This window comes from Aulonocara sp. 'chitande type north' Nkhata Bay, linkage group LG12 (assembly GCF_057382095.1).
Source record: "Aulonocara sp. 'chitande type north' Nkhata Bay isolate Kocher_YH1m ecotype deep benthic linkage group LG12, A_spYH_male_GT1.1, whole genome shotgun sequence".
NCBI classification, from domain to species: domain Eukaryota; kingdom Metazoa; phylum Chordata; class Actinopteri; order Cichliformes; family Cichlidae; genus Aulonocara; species Aulonocara sp. 'chitande type north' Nkhata Bay.
In genome coordinates, this window is record NC_141355.1 from 24,542,486 (window position 1) to 24,570,382 (window position 27,897).

A 27,897-nucleotide genomic window follows, 5' to 3' on the forward strand; every position below is an offset into this window, starting at 1 on the left:
CTATCAAATGGAAATCCAGCTCTGAATTTAATTTCACTTTACCTAACAGCTAAACTCCTGTAGGCTCTGCCTGTTTTTCTAGTACTTTTTTTCGCTCTTTTTATTATCTGCAAATACTCGCTTTCAAATCTAAAAGCCAGATTGCTGCAGAAATTAAAAACAAAACTATGGCAGCAGCAAAGAAAAAGAGGGAGGAGGAACAAAAGCGCCTGAGCTCTCTCTTTCATGCCTACGATGTGGATAATTCTGGGTGGATTGAAAAAAATGAATTCAACACCATTTGCCAAGAACTCCACGTCTCGTCCCAGGAAGCAGAAGGCATTTTCAATTGCCTGGATGTCGACAAGGATGGCACGGTGACCTTAGAGGAGTTCCTTAGTGGCTTCAAAGAACAGCACCAGGAGGAAGAAGATGATGCTGAAGAAGACACAGACTCCTCAGCTTGGGATAAAAAAGAGCAGGTCCTGTCCAGGTGAGAGGTGAAAAGGCCTGAGTGCTCTGAGTGTAGCTAACAGCAACTTGTCATAGCAAAATGTGTAAAATATGCCTGCATGGGGCGGTCTTCTTTAATGGTAGAGTAGGATTTATGAAAGGTTTGAATCCAACTATTCTTGTGGGTACAGATCGTGTAGTTTAGGATAACAGAAACTGATACTTTGACCTGACAGGAAGCTGAATATGAAGATAAATTAGATGACAATTTATTTATGAAAATGTGGACCAAGCATTGCTGACATGTCCTTAAACAGGAAGCATAACCAATAATCTGGTTCATTAACCTGATTTTTACTGAAGAACAAAGTGTGATGTACTAATCTAGATTTTTTGTGTGTTAAACAAAATTTAACAATATCACAGCTGTCACATTTTGTAAGATATGCGATTGAGGTATCTGGTTTGCAGAGCAGTCTGTAAAATCAGGTCAGTGGGCATCCAGCTGGAGGATTGCTGCTTAACCTGCCATAGGCAGTAAAAACTGAACAATGTGCTTGGTGACTTCATTGTATTCCACGTACTGCACGCAAATTTTAGCTTTTTTGTCAATGGATCCTAATGTTTTTCACACAAGGAAACCATCCTTAGATAACAAGAGTAGGTTGGGCTGTGTTACCATGGCAGAGCAGGAAAATCAGGCAAATGTGCCAGTGTGCCAAAAAGTGATGAAGATGATGAACAAATAAAGTAATTTTGATGTAGAAACAGCATTTCAATCACAAGGTAGAAGGTGCAATTACTTTTTAGCAATCTGAAAGCTACATGTGAGGTTTCTTTAACCTGTTGTAAATGATTACTTTATAAGACAAGGACGTCAGGCTCATTATGATACCTGTTAGTGTAACATTAGAGTATTTTAGTATGTTTTTGTTCATTTTTGTGTATTTTCCCATATAAACTGCAGTGGAAATGGGAAATTGCAGCAATGAGAATACTTACAAAGACTAGAGAGAACATATTTCTTCCATGTTGGTGTATGTTCATTAATTCCATGTTAAATCCAGAATTTAATTTAAAATCCTTCCCATCTCATGCAAAATCTTAAAATATTAGGAGCCATCTCATCTTAAAGACCTCATAGTACCATATCAACCAGGTAGAGCACTTTGCTCTCAGACTGCTGGTTTACCTGTGGATCCTTGGATATTTCAAAGTAGAAGCAGGGAGGCAGGGTGTTGAGCTTCCAGGCCCCTCTTCTGTGGAACCAGCTCCCAGTTTGGATTCGGGAGACAGACACCCTCTCTGCTTTTAAGATTCGGCTTAAAACATTCCTATTTGATAAAGCACATAGTTATGGTTAGATCAGGTGACCCTGCATCCCCCTTTAGTTATATTGCAGTAGGCTTAGGCTGTTGGGGGCTTCCCATGATGCACTGAGTGTTTCTTGCTCACTCACTTTTTTCACTCTCTACATGTTTAGTCGTTACAAATCACTGCCTCTCTTCCACAGAATGTTTTTTGTCCTGTCTTCCTCCCCTCACCCAGGCAGATAGCCGCCCCTCCCTGAGCCTGGTTCTGCAGGAGGTCTCCTCCTATTAAACAGGAGTTTTTCCTTGCCACTGCCATCAAGTGTTTGCTCATAGGTGATCATGAGCAAACACTTGATGTTGAGGTTTTCTCTGTTTTCTCCATGTTTTTGTAGGGTCCTTATCTCACAATATAAAGTGCCTTGAGGCAACTGTTTTAGTGATTTGAAACCATATAAATAAAACTGATTTGAATTTGAAAGGTCCTCAGTATGATATAAACGTAAAGTCTACTATCAAACAGTTAATATTATTGTGTTGAAACAGATAAATAAATTAATATTTATGTATACATGGTTTTTTTTTTAATATTCGCCTCTATTTAATGTGATTAATAGTCAAATAATAATTTGGGCCTGGAAAAAATGGAAATCTAGACTACGTGTGTGTCAGTCTGTTCTTCCCTCAGTTACAGAAACTTCAGTTTATTCAGCTAGAACGATAATAGGCTTTCGCCACAGAGCCACTTTCATTTGGCCTGAAGCCCAGAGGTCTATTGTTAGGAATAGAGAGGGGAGTGATCACACTGGCAGGTAGCGATGGCAGGCGCGTTACCTGAGGCAGTGAGACACAGCAGCTTTTTCCGTCCAGCTGGCCATTGGCTACAACAATCTGTAACATCTCGCGTGAAGGCTACGCGGGAGCAAATGCTTTTATTTTAATGATAGTTTGGATTGTTTAAAATGGATTTCTTTGATCAAAACTTTTGTAAGGGCACACCAGCTGTGGTAATGTTTGGATAGGAGCGGATTAACTCTGGAAGTTTGGAGTTTGGACTACTTTTGTTTTTTCCTGGTGTCCGGAAAGTAAAACGCTGGCGTTCCTGTAAGGTTTCAAGGTTTCGTCGTCTCGGTGGTAATTGTAATTTACCGAAACGCCTTCTTTTTTTCTTTTTTTTTACCCCAGCCAGCCACAGCCCCCTATCAAGGGAATGAGCGCAGAGGAACAGGACCGGCTGCGGTCCCTCTTTCACACCTACGATGTGGACAACTCCGGGCAGATCGAACGAAACGAGTTTCTCACAATCTGCGCAGAGCTACAGGTGTCAGCAGCCGAGGCTGACCGAATATTTGACCAGCTGGACGTCGACAAGGACGGCACTGTCACCCTGCAAGAGTTCATCAGCGGATTTCACGACCGCTACGAGGCGGACATGGAGTCAGAAGGAGGCGACCCGTCTGCTGCTTGGGAAGACTTTGAGAGCAGACTGAACGAGCAGGCCAAGTTCATCCCCAGGTGAGAGTGCACAGCTGTTCTCTGGCCGGTAAGGGCGATGGGTACAGACGGGCGGATGTGTTTAAAATATGGAAATGTTCAGGAGATATGAGTGCGTTCAACAGTGAGCGCAGTGTGCGTAAATGTGATAGTGACAATTAATCTTCACAGGGAAAATAGCACCTCTGAAGTAAAGCACACATCTAATTTAAAAAGGTGAACTCTGGGAAAGATCCAGAGCACATTTCAAAGTTTGCTGCTACAAAACGACGAATCCATTTCCATCCATGACTAAAATCATTATTAATAATATGAAAATGAGAGTGCGCCTGTGTGAAAATCTCTGGATGTTCACGTTTTTATTTTTTTGTTTTTTCCAGAATGCATGTAAGCTAAAGACAGGCATTAATGGTGACCCCCCTCACACACACAGGTGTATGGGAAGGCGCAAGCTGTGCAAATCACTCATGCTCTAACATAAAAGCAGACAAAGGGAGCAAACTCCAAACCATGTTTAACAATTGTGCCATTAATCCATAAATCAAAGTAATTCCTAACAAAAATTCAAAGTTAAAATGCTCTGTTATGATTGTTTAATTTATCTTCAGTTATAGTTTGTCTTGGCAGCCGGGGGTCAGTCCGCCAGGGCCTCCGCTCCTGGCCGCCACCCGGCACACAATGCACCAGACCCCTATGGCGCCTCCTGCGGGTGGTGGGCCTGCGGTAGCCTGGGTTAGTTGTAACATATCCTGGGGTGAAATGTAACACAATGAAATAAGGGTACTGACAAAACATTAACATGTAATCTTTTTTATTCAACACACGAATGCACTTAAAGCCATTTATGTAGCTATGTGTGTGTGTGTGTGTGACAGAATGCAGAAATCTAACTTTTGAACATATTCCAACCCCCCAAAAAAGACAAATTATGGAATTTTCTGCAACTGAATATTTCATTAATTTTGGTTGGTCTTCCTTGAGTTTGGCCTCATTGGATCAGTGGGCATTATAACCTACAACTCTTGCACCAACTTTTGAACATAACAATGAAGCTGAAAAAATGTAGTTGTTCACCAGCATCGCAATTCCATTACTTTTTATCATGGCTTACCTTGGTGTGGTTTGCAAAGTGCCTCAGAAAGATGAGGAAATCTGTTTCTTGCACCCATCCTGATTTATTTCCACTACCAGTACTTCCTACTGGTCCATCTCTGACACAGTGGTCTGCATAATGTATGTGTGGGAACACAAACAGTGGAGGAATTGTGTTGCCAATGGCATTAACCGCATATACAAAGGCGACCAGTGAACCTCTCTCTGCTGATGTCGTTGCCCCAACTTGTTTAATATAAGTTAAAGTAATAGTGTGGTAAGTTTTAACATCTGCATTATTGTTACAACTGACCCAGACTCCTATAGCCATGAACTAGCTAACATTACAGCCAACGGCTAAAACATTAGCACTAAAGACCTACGCAGAATACATCCCCATAGACATACAAATAACACAATTTAAGTTTGATGAGTTTAACTGCAAAGCAGATAATGCTATTAAACATTGAAATAAAGTAGAAAAACGTACTTTTTGGCATACAAATTACTTTTTTTCGTGTTAAATTGTCTGTGTTTGACAAAATGTGCTGATTTTTCACATGTGATAGCAGAACTGAATTGGGCATGCACAGGATGAATCACATCATTTGAAACTTAGCCCTGATTGGAGAAATTGGAAGTGTTACAACTGACCCACGTTACAACTATCCCCGGTCTCCCCTACAGCACTCTGCAAAGTCATTTCTCTTTTCTTTATATTTTGTTAGGAAAATGGAAAATGATTGGAAACATACATGGAAATATAGTATATAAGGGAAAAACAGAGTTGGTAGCATTCTTATGAGTTGATATTTCCTTTATTCTTTAACACCGTCTCATTCTCTAATGTTCAGCAATAGTTCCAGGCTTCTTGAAGGACATATGAAGCTCTTCTTTGGATGTTGGCTGCCTTTTGTTCGATTATCTGTCTAGATGATCCCACACTGCTTGAATAATATTGAGATTCGGGCTCTGAGGAGGCCGGTCCATCACTGACTGTGTTCCACTGTGTTTTTTCTATCTGAATATGCTTTTACTGCTCTGGAAGTGTGTTTGGGAGCATTGTCATGCTGAAACATGAAGCCACTCCCCCAAACCATGACGGAGCCTTCTCTGTGTTTTACAGATGACTGTAGACTCTGACTGTTGTACTTCTCTCCTGATCTCCATCGTGCACACTGACTATGATTGAAACCAAACATTTAAAATTTGGATTCATAAGACATGGTGCAACTGATTCAGTCCAGTTCAGCTTTTTCTCTCCGTTTCTCTTTATGTTTTGCATTTTTGTAGATTCAGCTAAGGAAATGAGAATAAATGATGTGTTTTTGTAACAAGCTGCTAGTAACAAAGTGCCTAAAATACAGTTTAAAACTGATTATTTCCTAAGTGGTTTGTTATGTGTATGTGGCTCATCCTGTGTGTTAGGTGCATTTTTTATGCTTGAATTATTCATAAATCAGTATTAACCCTTTACAGCCGATCGGAGCGGGCACGCTCTGTTTTGCGTAACTATTTTTAAATCCCGGTAGCTCTGCAACCAAGTAAGCTAGCGCAATAATTTTTTTTGCATATGAAACTGGAGGAGTTGTACTTACATCTTATGCCATCAGCTTGTCCTAGGTCACAGTTTCCTTCCACATAAAGCTTTGCAAAAACTGCATAAAAATCACTTGCAGCAACAAAAACATGATATTCCAGAAACACGCTTCGCCGATCCATCAGCTGTTTGTAACACTTCCTACGTCCATCAGCGCGAACTATCACATGACCGCATGACCTGCCCGAAACCGGAAGTGACGTCATTTTGCGGAAATGTAGTTTTTTACGAATGGGGCCTTATGAGCTTGTGTTTTACTTGTTATGTGTTTTAAAAAGTTATGTTTGACTTTATGACTTTCTGTGTCGTTTCTGGGATGCTTAAGACTCATATTACACTGCTGGAAATAGTTTATTTTGATGCATATGCTGTTATTTTGCAAATTTGCACTATAATATTTATTTTCGTTTTTCCTGCAGTATATAAAAATTGGTGTATTTCAAAAATAAAACTATGAAGACACTCAAAATAAATTTCCTGTGGTGGGAAACTAGTTTGTGTAACTTTTTTGTATTTACAGTTTTGAGGGATAAGCCTCTTAAATTTCTCTAACTAGAAATATATGTTAAAAAAACAAAAACGATTTTCAATTTTTTTGTAGTTTATTGCACTTTTTTGCAATTTATGTAATTACTATGCACTTAATGCATACATATTATTAAAGTTTGGGCTATAATGGTTGTATTGATGTATAGCAACTTGAAATGCTCCCAAAAATGGCTCCACAGCATGTAAAAATATAATATAAGCTCTGGCGAACTTGGTTCTATGGTAGGTCTTAAAGGGTTAAGTGATAAAAACAGTTCTCTGAAAATGATCACATCCAATGACTGGGCTCGATAATGCTTACTCGCTTTACACACACTGTAGACCTATCCACGTGCATGTGGCCACTGGCCTTACATGGGACTTTTGCTCATGCTGTTGTGTTGCGGCATCAGGACATTGATTGTCACGGTGGTGCCGTCGGATAAATGCACTCTTTCATCTTCAAGCATTTATAGTCACTGTTACATCAGTCAGCTGAGGGAGGATAGTTTGGAAAACCCAGTACACGCTTCACTTCAGACAGATGTCTGTTTTCAGGAGTTGAAAAGATATTTTGTGTGAGAACAAGAAGACAAGTCAAGAGCAAAAAATCAATTTCTTCCTTCTTTATGCTTGAGACTGATCTAATGAGTTATGAACTTTGTTCAGTCTCTCAGCTGATGGAGACCGAGCCTGGAAAGATGGTTTGACCTATAAAAGGCTTTCACTGCTCGGTTTTCAAGAATTTTCTTCTAGGGGGGTCAAATGTCTCTACTCTGCATTTGTTGACATGATCAACTGTTTACAAAAATTGTGTTTGAACACAAATTTCATATATAAATACAAAATTTTACAGGGTTTAATTTGGGTCTCTTCATTTGATTTCATTCTTTCGGCTTTTGCGTTTCTGAGTTCGGGTTTAACACACACCAGGAAAGCTATTTTGTTTTCAGGGTAAATAAACGACAGGTTGTGTCACTGGGAAGCAAAGTGACATACATGAAAAGAAGCATTCATTAAAAATCAGTCTTTAAAATTAGAAGAGTTATTCCAACATCAGATATTACTTAAACTGACACACAAATCGTTTTGTTTTCTACTTGCTAAATAATCTTTAAAGGCTCAACAAAAATGTAGATTTGCTAAATATCTCAATTATGTTAATTGCTGTTAGGGTGGAGCGGTAGATAGAACAAACTTTATAGCAAACTTTCTACCAAGCTGATGAAATACTTTCTTCAGCCACTCAGAATAAAGTAGAACAGTTTGTCTACCTGTCAAAGGAGTGTTGACTTAAGGCATTCTCAATATTGTTTATTTAGTGTTTATTTTGTTTAATATTAGTGTAATTAAAGCTGTACTACACCCTGACTTCTAGTGCGCATGCGCCAACCAGCGTGCAGCCTGTTACAGTCGCTCCTGCTTTTCTCTTAGTTTAGCTCTTTTTTCTTACGTATTCTTTTTTTTCCTGACTTGTATTTTCCTCCGTTTTCTATCTCTTACTCAATCATGTGGATTGAGAGAGTTTTTGTTCTTCTGGTGGCCGTGGAACTGTTACTTTTATCATGGAACGGGACCGCGGCACATCTCCTACACGCACGGACTGTTTACTCCAGAGATCAGCTGATCGCCCTGATGCCGGCCGGCTCGCTGGCCAGGCCCGCAGAAGTGCCCGCAGAAGTACCAGCTGAAATTTGGAGGAAAACACATCGGGGATGCAGAGGTCAAGGACAGAAGAGAAGAAAAAAGGTGACGGTGAGACAGCGGAGGCTCGAAGCGAGGAGGAGGTTTAAACCGTGTCTGCCGTCTATCGTGATGGGAAATGTGCGATCGTTGGCAAGTAAAATCGACGAGCTCTCAGCACTGGTACGGAGTCAGAGGGAATACCGAGAGTGTAGCCTGATGTGTTTCACCGAATCATGGCTGCACCAGGTCATTCCCGATGAGAATGCTTCCGTGGAAGGCTTCCACACTGTTCGGGCGGACAGGGACAGCATCGCTAGCGGTAAGCGTAAAGGAGGTGGGCTTGCTGTTTTAGTTAACAACCGGTGGTGTAACCCTGCCAACATAACAATCAAAGAAAGGATTTGTTGCCCGGACACTGAACTGTGTGCTGTTGGACTCAGGCCGTATTATTTACCCAGGGAATTCTCTCACGTCATCTTGGTGGCTGTTTATGTTCCCCCCTCTGCTAACCCCACAGCTGCATGTGACACTATCCACTCTGCCATAGCTCGGCTACAGACTCAGCACCCGAGTGCCTTTATTGTGATCTCGGGTGACTTCAACCATGTATCACTGGACAATACACTACCAACATTCAAACAATATGTGGACTGTCCCACCAGGGGAGAGAAAACTTTAGACTTACTGTATGCTAACGTCAAGGATGCATACAGCTCCTCCTCCCTCCCCCCACTTGGTAGGTCAGATCATAACCTGATTCACCTCACCCCCCGCTATGTGCCAATTGTGAGGAGGGAACCTGTGACCACCAGGACTGTTAGGAGGTGGTCAGAGGAGGCCTTAGCAGAACTACAGGGCTGTTTCGAGGTGACCGACTGGGAAACACTCTGTGAGCCTCACGCCGAGGACATCAATGGGCTTACTGAGTGTATCACAGACTACATAACTTTCTGCACCGACTCCATTGTTCCAGCTCAGACTGTTCATTGTTACCCAAATAACAAGCCGTGGGTGACTAAGGACATCAAAGCCCTCCTCAACAACAAGAAGAGGGCTTTCAGAGGGGGCAACAAAGAGGAGGTGAGGAAGGTCCAGGTGTTACTAAAGGACAAGATCAGAGAGGCTAAGGACAATTACAGGAGGAAGCTGGAGTGGAAACTCCAGCAGAACAGCATGAGAGAGGTGTGGAGGGGCATGAAGACCATCACTGGATTCAGGCCAACCAACAGCAGGGGAGCTGAGGGAGGTGAGAATAGAGCCGACGAGTTGAATCTGTTTTTCAATAGATTCGACACCACAGTGTCTGCTCCCACCCCCACAACCTCACCTGCAGTCAGCCTGGAATCCAGAGCCACACCACTGTGCCAGCCTCTCTCTTCACATGTTGCCTCCTGTGAGATTCCTGACACCCCTCCCCCACCCATCACCTTCACTCAATACCAGGTTGAGATGCAAATGAGGAGACTTCACTCAGGCAAGTCTGCTGGACCAGACGGAGTGAGTCCCCTTGTCCTCAAGGCCTGTGCCCCCCAGCTATGTGGAGTCTTTCATAAACTGTTTATGCTGAGTCTGAGTCTGCAGAGGGTCCCGGTGATGTGGAAGACATCATGCCTCGTCCCTGTACCAAAGACGCCACGTCCCAGTGGCCCCCAGGATTACAGGCCCGTGGCACTGACCTCCCACATCATGAAGACCCTGGAAAGGCTCATCCTGGACCAGCTGCGACCCATAGTAAGACCACATCTGGATCCCCTTCAGTTCGCTTATCAGCCTCGTCTCGGAACAGAGGACGCCATCATCTACCTGCTCAATCGTGTCTACACCCATCTGGACCAGCCGGCGAGCACTGTGAGGGTCATGTTTTTTGACTTTTCCAGTGCTTTCAACACCATCAGGCCGACCCTCCTGCGTGATAAGTTAGCAGCGATGCAGGTGGATGCTTCTCTGGTGTCCTGGATTGTTGATTACCTGACAGGAAGACCACAATATGTACGTCTCCCACAGTGTGTGTCTGACAAGGTGATTAGCAACACAGGGGCACCACAGGGGACTGTCCTCTCCCCCTTCCTCTTCACCCTCTACACCACAGACTTCAGCCACTGCACAGAGACCTGCCATCTTCAGAAGTTTTCTGATGACTCTGCGGTGGTTGGATGCATCAGCAGAGATGATGAGACAGAGTACCGGGCTGTGGTCGACTCCTTTGTCACGTGGTGTGAGCAGAATCATCTGCAGCTCAACGTGGCAAAGACCAAGGAACTGATCGTGGACTTCAGGAAGACCAGGAAACACTTGACCCCTGTTTCAATCCAGGGGGTCAGTGTTGACATTGTGGAGGACTATAAATACCTTGGAGTACACATTGACAATAAACTGGACTGGGCTAAAAACACCACAGCACTTTACAGGAAGGGCCAGAGTCGTCTCTATTTTTTGAGGCGACTGAGGTCCTTCAACATCTGCCAGAAAATGCTGAGGATTTTCTATGAGTCTGTGGTGGCCAGTGCGATCCTCTATGCTGTTGCATGCTGGGGGAGCAGGCTGAGGGTCGCAGATGCCAACAGACTTAATAAACTGATCCGTAAGGCCAGCAATGTTGTGGGGATGGAGCTGGACTCCCTCAAGGTGGTGTCGGAGAGGCGGATGCTGTCCAAGATAAAGACAATGTTGGATAACACCTCCCACCCACTCCATGACATGTTGGTCAGTCACAGGAGCTCGTTCAGTGAGAGACTGAGATTACCGAAAAGCACCACTGAACGACACAGGAAATCATTCCTGCCTGTGGCCATCTCCCTGTACAACGCATCCACTTAACACACTGTTTGCTGCTACAGCTACACATGTTTCTTTTCCAAATATTTATTTATAAGTGACTTATTTATGTATGTATGTATGTATGTATGTATATATATGTATATATTGTACTATTCTTAGTTAGCGTATTGTCTGTCTTGTCTTAATGTTGGTTTAAAATGGAGCACTGTAACAAAAAATAATTTCCCCCAGGGATCAATAAAGTATTCTGATTCTGATTCTGATTCTGACTCATTTGTTACACTCCATTTTTCATATTGTAACATCAGTCTTGTTAGCAGATCAAATGAAAATCAGAACTCCAAATGCACAATTGCGAGGAAAACATCAGGATTTTTATCATTTGAAACATTTTCCCACAGTTAAAGACTTTTAACCCTGTTATTGTAATCCAGTGTTACCTACAAGAAATAATCTGTTGTCTGCCATTTATCTAATTAATAATAAAAAGGTAAATTTTTTGTGTGTCCACACCGCCATTGTTATTAAGAATATAAAACAAATACTCAAAAAATATTCAATAAATAATTAAACCTCTTGTGAATTTGTTGGATAATGTCTGTTTTTAGAGCATATTCAGCTGAGTCCGAACAAAGACAGAATTGTTTGTTATTTTATCTGTGTGTACCCTACAGCGGATTTTAAATAGACATTCAAGACGTGAGTGAAGTGCATTTTCAGCTTTAAATATAACCCTATAATGACCTTTGTATCATATTTGACGCATGAGTTTCTGAGACCTCGTTCTCATCAACATCATCAGCACTTGCCATAATTTCAAAATGTTATGGACAAAACTCCTTTTTTTTGTCTAAAATTAACACTGTTGTTAACATAAAGTTGCCAAACACACCCAATGTATGAAATGCCATACAAACAATATATAATTCATATATCATAAAAATATATCATACACAACATGATATAGCAAAAAAATGTTTGTGGATTTTGTTATAAGTTTGTTATAAGTTCTAAAAAATCAGAATTTTCTGGCTATTTTTTGATTAGTTGGGTCTTACAGGGTTAAGGGGATTTAAAAAAAACTTTTACGAACTGTTTAGGAATTATAGACATTTTTTATACTACAACCAAGCCCAGATGAAAATCCATTGAAGTCAGTGACTGAGGTCTAAAGCTCATGGACATCACCAAATGCTGTGTTTCGTCCCTTGAGATGCTCCGCCGGGTTTTTACTGCAGACACCTTCAGCTGCTGCTTGTTTCTGGGTCTCTCTGCCTTTATTGTCTTATTTCATGACTGAAAGCGGCTCTACTAGGTTGTGATCAGGTGACTGACTTGGCCATTTAAGATTATGTCATTTCTTTAGCTTGAGAAACTCTCGGGTTGCTTTTGCAGTCTGCTTTGGGTCATTATCCATTTGCACTGTGAATTTACACTGTGCCTGATCAGTATTAGCAGAGAGTACAGCCCTGTATACTTCACAACTCATCCTGCTACTTCTATCAGGAGTCACATCATCAATAAACACTTGTGACCCAGTTCCAGTCACAGCCATACAAACCTTTCTCTTCCCATCATTTCGATACAAATTAACCTTAGTTTCATCTGTCCAAAACATGTTTCCATCACTGTATTTTATTGTGTTTTCTGGCTAAGGCTAATTTGGCCTTCATCTTCTTGAATCTAACCAGTGGTTTGCATTTTGTTGTAAACCCATGAAGATGTCTCTTGATTGTAGACTTTGACAATGATATGTCTTCCTCTTCAAGAGTTTATTCTTAACTTGGTTAGATGTTGTAAAGGTTTTTTTCTTAATCATCAAAATAATTCTGTCATCATGCACAGTGGTCAATTGCTTTTGAAGCTCTGAAAATGGGACACTGTGTATAAAAATGTTTATATTGTCTAAACAGTTACTGCCATCCTTTTGCAAAACCATTGAATTAAAGCAGGAAGGCTTCACTTCAATCGCATCTTGATTTTATTTTTTTTAATAAACAAAACTACAAAAATATTAATGAATCAAACCGTACAAACCAAAATTCTTTAATGTAACCCTCAATTTCTGCTAGCAAAAATTTGTTTGCAGCGAGCTAATTTATCTCCTGATTTTTCTCCAGGCGTGAGCAAGCAGCAACACTGTATCAGAACATCAGTCTGACTGAGCCCAGACTGATTCCTCAATTTGAGAAAGTCATCCTCAACTTCACCAAAGAGATCAAACAGCAGAACTCAGAGATGGAGAACTTGGCACTTGCCATCAAACGGTGAGCATCATGCACACACACATATATGATCAGTCATTACCTGTGAACGATTAGCAGATGACCTGCTCTACATACTGAACTACAGCCACCCTAATGAGCATGTGGCAAAGATGTAGACAGGACGAGTATGAACCACAGGAGAGAGACTTGAGCAACCAGATCATAAGTAAAACGCATAACTACCAGTGCATCAATGTAGACTGAACCTCTTAGTTTGACCTGTTGATGTCAGACATGACATCATCAGTACTTTAAAAATCAGGAAACTCTGGTTGGGCCTTTCCCTACACCTGACGTACACGAAGGCTGAGAACAGTCGATGTAAGTATGCACAAAGGAGTTAATTCTGCAGCCTAAAAAATACAAAGCAACCTGTGACAGAGTCTTTGCTTTAATGTGCTGAATGTTTGATTTTGATGGCAACATAAAGCTTACACAAACAAACCCAGGGTAGTAGGTGCAGCAATATTACTTTGACAATAGCAAATCATAGCAAATAAACATAGGTAGAGAATAATGTGCTTAATGTGGAAAAAGTCAATACTTCTGAGACAAGTGGAGAGTATTCCAACTGCTCATCCACGTTGTCACAGTGGCTGTTATCGCAAAGTGGAAGAATAAAAGAACTACAGCAACTTGTTCCTAAATTAGCAAAACATTTAATATTATGAGCGGGATTACTGAGTTGTGAGGGACATAAGTCTCTAATGCGCAGCTGACTCAGTAATTACCGCGTTATAAACCTCCTTTGGCATTTAACATCAGCACAAACACTGTTCTCAGGGAGCTTCGTGTCATTGGTTTCCAAGGTCAAGAGCTAAATGCAAGCACAATGTCAGGTATTGGATGGATCGGTGCAAAGCATGCCAATGCTTATAGGACTGCCAGACGTTTCCCTGTCTGGCAGTCTGATGGACAAGTTTGAGTCTGGCCAGTGCCAGGAGAACCCGAGTTGTGTGCCAGCAGTGAAGTTTGGGGGAGTAGGGATAACAGGAAAGAAGAGTGTGAGTCAGGCCCTCTCGTCTAACATCAGTATCTGGCTTCAAAAATGTTCTTATGTATGATTGGACAAAAGTAGCATGACTGTTTGACACTGATAGTCAAGCTTGTTTTCTAAGAAATTACAAATGTTTTGTGTCAATCCAAATGTCAGGCGAACAATAAATACTGTCACAAATCAGAAAGTTAAGTTAGCGTCAGCTGCCTGGATCACATGGATAGAAATATCTGGAGTCTAGTGAGGTGATCTTATTACTGTGTTACAGAGCGCAGGACCAAGCATCAATGCAGCTCAGTGAAATGGAGGAAGAAATGGACCAACGCATTCAAGCTACCGAGAGAAAAACACGTGAGCAGGTGGGACCAATACCTAGCCCACACGACACACATATGAGACCCTCCACTGCAGACCCGTGACTTTGTGTTTTTACACTGTTTGCTTTTTTTCGGCTAGTTGCTATGATGCGTTTCTTTCCCTGGAGTTTGTGTAGGCAAAGTGATAAGCAGGGCGCGTTTGTTCAGCTCTTCCCTCATGTCAAACAAACATACGCAGCCGTGTAGCAGCTTACTGATCCCAATTCAGACACGCCTGCTGCTCTCACAACTCTGTGGATATAAAACAGCAGATAACTCGAGGTGCTGGGGCATGTTTTATCCTCTATTCTAAAATGATAAGGCTGTATGTGTTGGTGGTGATAAGGATGGTGGTGTGTGGATGAAGATGATAATCTATAAAGAGCCAGGTCAGCTACATCAGCATGTGGCTGACCTGAACTTTGAATTGTTTAACCTGCTTTTTATTGACTGATGAAGTTAAATCTCTATGAATTCTGTCTGTTTGTCAAACGTATCCACATCCACAGCTAGAGTAGGCAAATTTGTTATTACAGCAGCTTTTTAATGCCTAAATTTAGGTCTGTTTATGTCTTAATATATCGTCTATGAATTAAAAGCCCCCAGATTTGGAGCCTCATGAAAGCGGCAGATATTTCCCAAAATCCAGCAGAACACATAATCAGTGTTTTGTGGAAAATGATAAGCTTTGATAACAGCATTTAGCTTTCCATAACATGAAATAAAATGCAATAAAAGGAAGAAAAGCTGACAAAGACTGGCAGAAACATAAAGCATCACTTGTTATATCAGGAAACAAACCATTGAATTTATTTAAACATGTTGATTTTATCTGTGGTCCTGACGTTTCTTTAAAAGCTGTGAATATAAACTCTGTTTTATCACTGTGCCTAAAGTTATGTAAGTGTTCTCCATTGACTCAGCTAACTCGGGCTCTACTGTTTGTTTTGTCTAAGAAAAGCACACAAAATTAGAGGGCGGTCACCTGTATCCTCTCACACCATGATATTCACACTGTCATATCCTGGCACCTGTAACGGAGGAATTTATTTTGGAAATTGTACATTAAAAAAAAGTTTTTGATTCCTCAGACCCTTCATCAAGGGGTTTAAAATCCACTTTAAAATGGCTTTATGCAGAGTAAGAAGCAAAAGCCAATCACACACATACACAAACACACAAATCATACAGTAAACTGCCTTTCTGATGCAACTGATTGATATATTTTCTGTTTGGGGGGGGTTTGTATTTGTGCTTTTGCAGGAGAAGAAGCGAGCAGAGGCTTCGCTGAGTGAATTACGAAGAAGTTATGAAACTGAAGTGTGTGAGCTGCAGTGTAAGATCCAGAGGATGCAGATGGTACATTTTTAACTTGTCTGACTGAGTTCTGGTTTTTTACAACACAATTGCTGTAGTGGTGGTTTTAAACATATTTATATGATACTGACACAATAAGGATTTTACGCTCGAAACAAATTTAGATCCAAAATGCTGACTTTAACTCATTTTAATTATATTAGTACATTATTAGTAAATATATTAGTACAATGTAAAATGTTAACTTTAATGGAATCGGGTTTAAAATTGATTGGTATACCATTCAATTTATACCTTATTTTTCTTAATGATTAATTAATTGAGTAAATAAACCTTTGATTTTATATATCTCGTGTTTATTGAGGATGAAGAATAATTTTCTGGGTCCATTTCAGAACTTAACATCTTTGAAAGCAGGAAGCAGCTTCACAGAGTCCATTAAATCTCAGCTGGACCTCTTTAACTGAAACTTCACAGTAAATATTTGGATAAGAAAAATCTACTATTGCTTCTCAATCTGACTGAGGTCCTTCTTACTGAAGATTTCAAGTCAGCTGTTTACAAGGGAAGTGATTTCATACAATCTTGAAGAGCAGATCAAGCATGCAGAGAAGCAAGTTATTGTGTTGGGTTGGTCTTAATGAAGACATCTGTGTATGTGTCCAAGCATTTGCATCAGGTCTGAGAACATGCACGGAAAAAAGCATCCCGAAAGTCATCAGGTTAAAATGTTTAAATAGTACAAATTTAGCCGTTTTATGAAACTTTTTTTCCCCACTCCTCTGAAACTGATTTGTAAGAGCTGTTTATTTTTATTTTTTTGAACCAATTAGAATCGACATTTCTGGATGCATGTACAAGTAAAAGTAGCCCACAAGAGTGAGTAGGTCGAATAATCTTTATCCTATACATTTCAACTTTACCAGATAGAGGAGAAGTACAAGAACATCACAGTGAAAGACGAGAGCCCGGCCTTGAAGAAGAAGATCAATGAGCTAACACTGGTGAGAGTGAATGTATTTGAACTCATTTATACAGTCATTATGCTTCCTGCTTACAACACACAGCTGTAATCTTCTGTTTTGCTGCTTGTCTGTGCGTCTGCAGGAGAACCAGCGGTTAAAGCAGGAGCTGCTGAGGTCTCAGACCAAAGTCGCCTGCCTGCAGAGTGAGATGGACTCGCTGAAGACCGAGCTAACCGATCAAAGCATCAACTCCGAGCGGTAAATCGGTTTGGCTGCTTTCGTTAAATAATTTAAACCCTCGGTACAGATTTTGACGTGTGGTCCGTGGAGTTAAAGTTGAGCACCACATCTAATTAGCCACATGTTATTTATTCTTTTTACTTTTTTACATCGATGATTAAAAAAGAAACAAAAAAAAGAAAAAAAAGATTTGTACTTCACATCATTTAGCTCTCTCTAAACACATACAGTTTCACTGCACACCATGAAAGTCTAAACCTCCATTATTGATGAAAAGAAGTTGCAGAACAGGTTTGTATTTCCACCTTTTTCTTTCCTTGTTTAAAGATTAATGAGAACTTGAGAAAAATAAATATTTACACTTGTAAAACCACTGAATACACTTCATACCAGCTAAATGTACTGACTCTAGAAGAATCCAGAATACCTTATCACACGACCCCACCCCTGAGCCGAGTAACAGAGACAGACGACAGAGGCACAACCTCTCCTGGTTGTCTGTCTGCATGTTGGCTCCTGAGAATTTTATTGTGTTGTCACAGCTGAAACAGGATATCCTGGAGTGCCTTCACACGTACAATAACATCTTTGGGAGCGTTACCTAGTAACAGACGCAACAGAGACAAAGGGAGGAGAAAACCCCGCCTGCTTCTGACTCATTGGGTTGACACTTTTGTTCCTCCATCTCTGAGGAGTCTCGCGTGTCTTTCAGTAACTTTGCACAACTGTGACAGACGTGTAAAAAAGGAGAAGACTGTATAAAAATATCAGCCATTATTTAATGGGGAAACTATGATGATTTTATTGAAAATATATAATAGAATTGCGCTGGAGAGATTATATCTCTCGGCTGGCCTGGGAACGCCTTGGTATTCCCCCGGATAAGCTGGAGGAGGTGGCTGGGGAGAGGGAGGTCTGGGCCTCTCTGCTTAGGCTGCTGCCCCCGCGACCCGGCCCCGGACAAAGCGGATGAAGATGGATGGATGGATGGATGGATGGATATATAATAGATTCAAGATTGATGTTTTTACCTACTATGTTTTTACATATCACAATAAGAAAAAACTTCCCAATAAACCATTTAGCAGGGGAAAAAGAAAAAGCAGAACAGAGGAGGGATCCCTCTTCCAGATGTTTATATTTTACATTACCTACCTTCAGACAGCAGATTGTAAATAAAAGAAAACCATAGTGCTAAAGCCAGTTTTCTGTATGCAATTTTTGTTTACTATTGGAATCACCTCACTTCTGAAGCAGCCTCCAGTGGCCACTAGAGATACGGCATATAACCCATGTTGGTTATATTTTGCAGCAGCTGCTGTTTGACTGAAGATCCTAAATTTATTTTAAAGTATTGCATCTTTAGTTTACTTTGGTTGCTTCCCCTTCTGGTTTAACAATATAAGAATTAGTCAAAATTAAGACTTTGTAGAATTTATCATTTGAAAGTGTCATGTAATTAATATCCATAGTATCCTTATTTTCTCATTATATTGTTTTATGTACTTTAATCATGAAGGTTTGTAAAGCAAGGCCACTTTTGACTCATAAACTAAGTGCTCAGCCAGACTGAAAAACAGGAAGTTTTAGTGCACAGGCATATTAATAGATAAGACACAGAAAAGAGGAACTTTATAACCAATGTTTGAAACTGTGTGACGTGTAAAGTACCAAAATAACACCTATATGAGGCACAGTTTATGATTCTAATGTTCGAGATCCTGCAACTGGCGTTTGGGCTGTGCAGGGGGTCTCTCTCTTTCGGAAGATGATTGAATAAGAAGAAATATAAATGTTTTAACACACTATGAGTCGGTGTTCTCTCTCTAATAAAAGTAATCCGTACATTTAAGGAGTTTGTGTTGTTTAAGCTTTGTGTAGAAACTGAGGCCCTAAACAGCGATGAACATACAAAAATATGTAACACTTTAGATATGTTTTTTTTTTAAATTGATAGATAAATATATGCTTGTGTTCAGATTTAGTAACATTTGGCTCCACAATGTAGTGGTTTACACATTCACCTTAAAAGAAGGAAGAAGGCTTTCTGGTGTAAAGCTTTTCTTTAGATTCACTAACTGTGTCTCTGTCTGTCTCTGTTTTCCTTCAGAGACGAGGAGCTCATGAAACACTTCTCTGATGAACGAGACATCCTGGAGAATCAGATTGAGATTCTACAGTAAGCCAGATAATAACACACACACCTGCTGAAACAGATTTTACAAGGTTGCCTACATTTAAAATGTCTTTTCTCTGTGTGTGTGTGTGTGTGTGTGTGTGTGTGTGTGTGTGTGTGTGTGTGTGTGTGTGTGTGTGTGTGTGTGTGTGTGTGTGTGTGTGCAGGACAGCCAACAGGAAGCTCCATGACAGCAATGATGGCCTGAGAGCAGCTCTGGAGAGGATAACGAGGGTAAATCTTAACACTTAACAAAGTTACTTCATTCACAAAATAAATAAAGACATTTTAAATGTCTTCAGTTAGCACATTTTCGTATCTTAGTTTGATTTGATCCACTCATTTGATTGGACTGCAGCCTATTTTTAAAAAGTAATTAGTCTTTAAATTTATCCTAAAAGCTCATATGTGCAAAATGTTATTTCATTAATTTAACTTATCAGTAATTTGAAAAAAAAAATTTCTGGGAATTATTTCATCATTTAGGCTCTAAGGGGTCATTAAAAACTATGCACTGCCTTACAACATAACATCATTCACATCTAAGATTATAACAATACATTTTATAGTTTATTTTTGTTTCTTGTGTGTAGCAGTCTAACGGAGGATCACCAGGAGAATTTAAGGAAAGAAGCAGAAGTAAAAGCATCTGCTACACATCACCATATGCATTATTAGACAGGTACGGTCTACAAACAACACAGATGACAAAGAAGAGCATCTGTGCATTAAATGTACATTAATCATCTGTATATTCTCTGCACTGGCACACTAGAGCTGGTCTTACACCAAAAATGGAATTATTTTGTTTTCCTAAAAAACAATATATATATATTTAAACTGTTTTATTTTTATTTTTCAAATAAATGTTGAAGTTACTGTAGAGTTTACTTGGCTCCGACAGAAGTTATCGGTGCATTCAGATGTTTTTGGAACTGACAAGGTTTCTTTTCCCAGAACATGTGACATTTTTATTTGTCTAGTAGATTTTGCTGCAAGTTATTTATTTAAGCCGCTGTGAGAAGCTGAACCATGAGATTCTGCAGTTATCCGGCATAAAGGTTTTGTTTTTGTACCATAAAGCAGCAAATTCAAGCCCAGTTTTGCACTAATAAGAACTTTTTGCATCTTAAAACGAGACAACAAAAGTATTTTCTTTTGACCAGTGAATACAATGTATGTGAGGATTAGTTTTGCCTCTCTGAAAAGTTAATTAAAAAACGATTCAGGTATGTAATTATTACAGTTTTAGCTTGTGGTTCTGCCTTTTGGCACTTTTACAGGCATTTAGGCAGAAGCAATATGAAAACAACATATATTGCACACAAGATCATGTACTTTATACAAAAACTACACATGCACATAACATTTTAAAATATTGTTTACAGGTTTTATATATAACTTAAAAATTGATCTATCATATGTTTTTAGTACTTTACTTTATTACTATTCATTAAAAACAACGTAGACTGTGTAAATGTTATTACAAAAGAGCGTATTAACCCAAAATAAGTCCAGGACATAAAAAAAAAACCTCACATCTAGCTTCGCAGGTATTCCATCAAAAATCCTACAGGAAAACCAACAAAACTACTTTATGCGTGAAATGATCTATTACCTGAAGCACACACAGGAGGAGATTTTGTGTTTTTTTTTATTGCCTTTCTCGTCCTCAGGTACTCCCAGCGCATGGACGAGTACCCTCTGTTCAGCCGCCGGCCCAGCGGTGACACCCTTGCCCTGGCCATGTGTGACCCTGGCCTGAGGCGCAGGCACAGCAGCGAGTGTGAGGAGGACAGCCTACCTGAGATCTACGTGGACAGTGGCCTGTCGACGCTCAGAGGCTCACATGGAGGCTATGACTCAGAGCATGAGGTCAAAGGTCAAGAAGAAGAGGACGAGAATCACAGTCCGGAGAAAAAAAAGGAGGACGACGATAACAACGACAGTGTAATCGGAGAACTCTCTGACACTGAGGTAAGACCATAATCATGTCTAGCTTATAGCTACATATTTGTTTTACCAAGTCTAAGACTTAATAACATAATAACTAACAGACACAACAGATGTAATAACTTGAAGAAGAAAGGAAGTGGGCTTATTCAAGTCTGTGGAGACGTTTCACCTCCAATCTAAGAGGTTTCTTCAGGTATAAAAGTAAAAGATGGAGAGTCCCAGGTATTTAACCCTTAGTGGGGGTGTTCCCCTTTGGAGGTGGTTCTTGGTCTGCTATTGATCGCGTGCGTCATCACATGAGCCATGCTGTGAAAAAAGGCATTACCATCACCGGGGGTTAAGGGTGAAGCCACTGTGAGGCCTCGCCCGACCCTATCATGTGACCTATTGAGGTCACCTACAACAACAGTGGAAAGACTTGAATGGGCGTTGAAGTGCCTGGAAACCGTTGCCAACCTTTGTTGCACACATAGTGTTCATGGCGATGGCCTCTTTTGCTCCTCCTTTAAAACATCTGTCTTCCCTCCAAAGAGCTTCCTTTTACCTTTTAGTGTAGATCTACACCTGAGTCTGTTCCTGTTGAGGTGCCTCTTCAATGTTGTGTCATGCATTTGTGGAGTGGCTGTTGGGTTTCTGCTGCATAGATCTCCAAGTACTCCTGCACTTTGATGTTTAGCTTGTGTTTGGGAGTTTTGATCTTGGGATGGACCCGTTTTTGCACCGTCACGCTTGAATAAGTTTCTCTGACTAACCTGTTTGAAAAGGGATGACCAAGTTGTTCCATAGGGCTGTTACCTATGATACCTATGCATACACCATTTTAATTCCCTCTTTTTCAAGCTCTTGAGACCACCATGACCTGGATGACTGAGAACCTACATAGACGATAATAATTAATGATTAAATACAAACTGGTATTTAAACACATAGAGAGTGAAAATAGCTAACTCCAGGGGGGAAAAGCGTATTCTTGCCTTGAATGCTTAACTATCTGCTACTTTGTGTCTATATCACAGCCAGCAGAGACACAGGATGGGGAATCAGCATTCGGATCAGACAGCAGCTCAGTTTTGGACTGGAAGCCATCTGAACCACCAGCTCCAACAACGAGAAAGGCCCTCAGTGCCATCAATGTTCAGGTGAGAGAGAAAATTATGAGAGGAGTCATAAAAGAGGGTTCTTTTATTTTGTAAGAAAGGTCAGAAAAACAGGATTATTGGGGTTATTGTTGAAATTTAAGTTACAGTCAGATTTCTGGAAAAAAATTTGTAATTATTTAGAGACCTTACCAGACTTTGTGACCCTTCGTCTCTTCCTAACATTTTGACACTGTAGAAAAAAAAATGTATGAGAAGGTACATTTCGCTCTGTAGTAGCTATGGCTGTGGACTTATTATGTGTAAATCGTCGCTAGTAAGAGTTGAGGAAACTGCAAAATGATCATTGCTGATGATAAAGTGAATTCAACTTGAAGCAAATGTGCAGAAAAGTTTCCTGGAGAGCACTACCTTCCTGTCACCGCTACAGAAGAAGGACAAGGACAGCACTGACCTGGGTTACATGACGTCCGAGAAGGCTTACAGGATCGTGTTAGCTGGGGACGCTGCTGTGGGGAAATCCAGCTTCCTGCTTCGCCTCTGCAAGAATGAATTCAAAATGAACTCTAGTGCAACTCTGGGTGAGCTGGACACAAACTAAAAGCAAGCATTTTAATGTCATGTCCTCTTCTCTACAAGAAGCCTTGTAAATAAAAGCTTGGAGGAAGTTTCAGCTGACTGGTTAATGCTTAATTTTTGTAGACTGTGAAGTAAGATCATTAAAATAGTATAATGTAGTTATTCTGATCAGCTATTAAACACTTTCACTTGCTTCCTTCTTGACTGGCTCTTCTTTGTGTTTTCAGGAGTGGATTTCCAGATGAAAACACTAATCGTGGACGGAGAGCCCGTGCTGCTTCAGCTCTGGGATACGGCGGGGCAGGAGAGGTATGTGTTGGTGTGGATAGTACGTGTTGCTATTTCTTGACAATAAATAGCACTTCATTAGTAGAGTACATGAGGTTTGTAACTGTCTAGTTTGAGCCATCTCCTGTGCTATTTTCAGGTTTCGCAGTATTGCGAAGTCTTACTTCCGCCGGGCAGACGGTGTTTTGTTGCTGTACGACGTCACCTGCGAGAAGAGCTTCCTCAATATTAGAGAGTGGGTGGATATGATTGAGGTAAAGCAATACCGTCCACAGCTATACGGTTACCACCTGACACACTTTGAAGTGAGATGTCCAGGCATCAGAAACATGTATAATATAGTCATATGGTTAAGTGTGTCCACTGTGACGCTGGCAGCATTTGTGTTATCAAAAGATATTTAAAGGTCACACTGATGATTCTGCTTGTTTTTCTTCATTTACATGCAGCCAATATGTAAGTGTTGGATAAGCATGTATTCAATATGATCTGGTGTTCTGTGTGTGTGTGTGTTGTATATTCGGCCAGTGGTGTTCAGAAGTTTGTGCTCAGTGTAAAACAAGTTCAGCACACCTTCCGTAACCTGTCACAAGAGATTTCAATATGATTATTATTATTGTTCATTGTTTTTCTTGGCAGGATGTGTCCCACGAGGACATTCCCATCATGCTTGTGGGTAATAAGTCTGATCTTAGACAAGATGGAATTGGCTGCGTTCCTGCCAGCTACGGGGAGAAACTTGCCATGGTAATTAAAAATAAAAAATTTTACCAAACATTTACATTTACAGTTACCTGTTACACATCCAACTTGGAGAGAAATTATTTAAACTGTAACCTGTAATTCGAGGAATGAATGGCAGTTAATAAAAATATTAAAACATTAAATGTTTTCTGTCTCTGACCAACAGACATACAACACTCTGTTCTGTGAAACTAGCGCCAAAGATGGATCCAACATCCTGGAGGCCGTGCTGCACCTGGCCAGGTGAGATTCACATACCTGATTATTCCAAAACAAAACAAAGCTGTGGGACTTCATGAATTAGACATTAAGAAGCTAACATTTTGTCATTAGTTTAGTGGGTGTTTCACTTCGTTATTGGAGGATGGATGTTGTATATACAGCTTATATCGCATCACTAACTAAGCATTGCCAGTGTTGATCAGTAACACATTAAGAACAACAAGTTTAAACGTCCACCAAGGGATACGTCATTGTATGATAACCATAAATACTGCTTGATCTTTTGTTTTACAAGTGAAACGCTTTCTGGCATTTAAAAGTAAAACTTTCTTTTTCTTTTTTCTTCCACATTCCCATCTTTCACCTGTTTACCCGTCTTACCTGTGTTTTTTTTCCACTCCACAGACAGGTAACAAAGTTCGCCAACTATGAAGAAAAAAGCAGTCGTCAGTCGCTGCCGATTTTAGACGCTCCCAGAAATCAGCCAAAATTCTCCTGCTGCACCTGATCAAACTCGTCCACACTGGACTTAATGTGGACTGTGCACATGCAAAAAGACATGAAAAGCAGAGCAGGAACAAATGATCAATGTGAATAACCGCAGCTGGATTAAGAGGGTGAAGTAAAGAAGTGGAGAGACGGGACATTACAAACATTTATTTGCTAAATCTTTTAACCGCTGGATCTTGGCTTAAACCTCTCGCCATGTCAAAGTTTTTTTTCATTATGTTATAACAAATTTGCCTTTTTCTGTTTGGTGTCATTTACACTGTTTGACTAATTGCACGTTAAAGCAGGTGACACAGGAGAAGCGAAAGGTAGCTGTGAGAGTAAAGTAGACTTTTAATGTGAGGTTTAAATCTGAGGCCAGGTGAGTGAGTATGGTTGTGATATTTATGTTGTTAAATATTTGCACATGGCAGAAAATAGAAAGCTAGTTTGGTTTATGTTCATGACAAGAAAGTACAGATCCTGATATACAGTGTTGCAAAACAGTTCCTGATTTTTTTTTGTTTTTGTTTTTTGTTTTTTTGGCATATTTGTCACACTTCAGTTCTTATATGATGATTTCATTTATTAAGGGGGGTAAAGCTGTTTAAATCCACCTGATAAAGTAATTCTTCTTAAATCTAGTCAATGTTAGTCACCCTCAGCACCTCAGCAGCAGAAATGGACAGTGAGTCTTTCACATCCCTGTGGAGGAATTTTAATTCACTCTTGTTTGCAGATTGGCTTTAATTCAGCCACATTGGAAGGTTTTTGAGCATGAATGGCTTGTTTAAGGTCTCAATCTGATTTAAGTCCAGACTTTGATTTGTTTTTAATCATTCAGTAGTGGACTGGCTGGTGTATTTGGGTCATTGTCCTGCTGCATCACCCAAATATGCTTGAGCTTCAGGGCAAGCTGTGTTAGTTGTATGCAGATGTGACAGGACTCAAACTCTCCAAGTTGTTAAACTTTTGGTTAATTTGAGACAAGCTTTTGTGTACTCTGCCATCGATGTCAGTTTTGCTCAGTTTCTTTCTCTTTGTTGCATATGAACACTGACCTTAACTGAGACAAGTGAGGCCTGCAGTTCTTGCTCTGGGTTCTTTTGTGACCTCCTGGATGAGTCATCGATGTGCTTTCGGAGTAATTTTTGCAGGCTGGCCACTCCTGGGAAGGATCATCACTGTTCCAAGTTTCCTCCATTCATGTATAATGGCTCTCACTGTGGTTCACTGGAGGCCCAAAGCCTTAGAAATGACTTCATAAGCCTTTCCAGACTGATCCATATCAATGACTTTGTCTCTCAGCCATTTCTTTTGATCATAGCACGATGTGTTGGGTTTTGAAATATTTTAGCCTTCTCCACTTTGTCAGACAGCTTCTGTGGTTAATCACAGAAACCGTTTACTATGATTTAACAACGGGAGCCAATTACTTGTCCACACTGGACCAAGTAGATTTTGATAGCTTTTTGCCTTTAAGAAAAGATAAAAACATTTAAAAACCTCATTTTGTATTTAATCTGGTTATCTTCATTTACTATTAAAATTTATTTGATGATCTGAAACATTTAAATGTGACAAATATGCCAAAAAACTAAGACATCTAAAACTAAATGGGTTAATACTTTTTCATTGCACTGTAGCTTTGCTCACCACTGCAACAATCATGTAATTACATTTGCGCTCGGTTATTTTTCCTCTATGTACAGCTTGAAATGTTTGATGTTATTTATGTTTATGGTCATATCAGAATTTACCGCCATCACGTAGACACCAAGAATCACGGGAGAGCCTAAAGTGACAAAGGCTCGTTCTCTGTTCATCACGACAAACCCTGGTGCAATATCGCAACCTACCATGTTTATTATTATGATGCCACAGCAGTGTTACTTTTTCGTCTTTTCATTGAGGATAATTTTGTGTTGTAGAATTTATTATCTTAGGAAATGACCCGATAGTTTAGGTAAAACTTTAAATAACTAATTTATTACACAATGAGTAGGTAAACATGAAATACAGGGGGCAGAGAACAGAGTATGGCTTTAACTGTATAAAGTTGTAATCCTGGTGATTTGTTCAAACTCATTTTATGGATCTCTTTTATTAATATTAGAGAAAAAAACAGTTATATTATCTAACTGCTGAATAACTGTATCGGTGTCTGTAAGCTCGGAAATAAAATCACTGGTTGGAGCTGGAGAGGCAGTTTTTCTTCTTCAGTTATTTCACTGGTACAAAAATATGTAAAAAAGTAAATGTTACACATGTGAAGAACAGTTTCATTGTTATCGCCTGTTGCATATCATGCCTTGGAAAAAAAAGCATTAAAATGAGCTTTAGAAATGTTCAGCTCTAGTAGTAGTAGTTTGAATACTGAACTCAGTCCAAGACATGGTATTAAGTAGATAATCAATTAAAAAGATTACAACAACAGACACACAGTGAAGAGGTCCAGTTTCATGAGAGGAGGAGACCTAAAAGTTTCAGCTGTGCAGGTCTGTCATTCACATGGCCACACCGTTCGAACTATAACTGAGTTATCTAGTTTAAAAGGATCCAGGATATCCAGGATAAAATAACTCCACTCAGAGTCACTGAACTGTGAACGGGGAAACTCTCCATAGAGACCTGGCTTAAATGGGTTTTTTAATACTGTAAAGTTGCATATTTTAACATAAGAGTCCGTGGCACTTTATACTTTACCTTAAGACCCTACAATGATCAAGGGAAACCCTTTGAGCGTGCATTTGGCGACAGTGAGAAGGAAAAACTCACAACAGAAACCAACAGTAACAGATAAACCAGACATGAAACTCTACAAACTCTGAAGAGAAATACAACAAGTTACAAATAGGTAACAAAAAAATGATCAAATCAAATTTAAGGTATTACTGCTACACTAAAAGTATCAGAACAATATCAGACAAAAGAGCCTGGTGATATTTGATTTGACTGTCCATCTGTCTGTCTCTTCCTCGCTGATACTCGTGCAATCTGCAGCCCCATTAACAGCACAAAGGAGGAGACAAATCAATAAATCAGATATTTTCTCCTTGATTGCTGCTCAAAAAAAAAAAAGACCCTCCTGTTTAGCCATACTCCCCGAGCGTCTGGAAGTGTCTGTGAGCATGGCTGTTTGAATAACTGCAACATATGTCGAGGATTTCGCTCTGTGTGCGTGTTTAGAGCTGGCACGGGTCCCTGTCTCCACCTCCCATCTGTGTACATTGTCATGTGCTTGATGAGGCGAGACCATTCATTTGTCAAACAACATGTGGGGT

General features: G+C 40.1%; 1 protein-coding gene across 1 annotated transcript; it reads left to right on the forward strand.

The window, feature by feature from the left end:
* rasef (RAS and EF-hand domain containing) lies at positions 1–26,805 on the forward strand. The gene is made up of 18 exons (XM_086314580.1): positions 1–472; positions 2,928–3,257; positions 13,041–13,187; positions 14,453–14,543; positions 15,804–15,899; positions 16,784–16,861; positions 16,965–17,080; positions 19,173–19,241; positions 19,406–19,472; positions 19,832–19,920; positions 20,915–21,215; positions 22,211–22,333; positions 22,680–22,872; positions 23,098–23,179; positions 23,298–23,412; positions 23,798–23,905; positions 24,069–24,145; positions 24,530–26,805. Exons 1-18 carry the CDS (start codon positions 168–170, stop codon positions 24,630–24,632), a joined length of 2,490 nt encoding a protein of 829 aa, XP_086170706.1. The 5' UTR covers positions 1–167; the 3' UTR covers positions 24,633–26,805.
* The last annotated feature ends 1,092 nt before the right edge of the window (positions 26,806–27,897 follow it).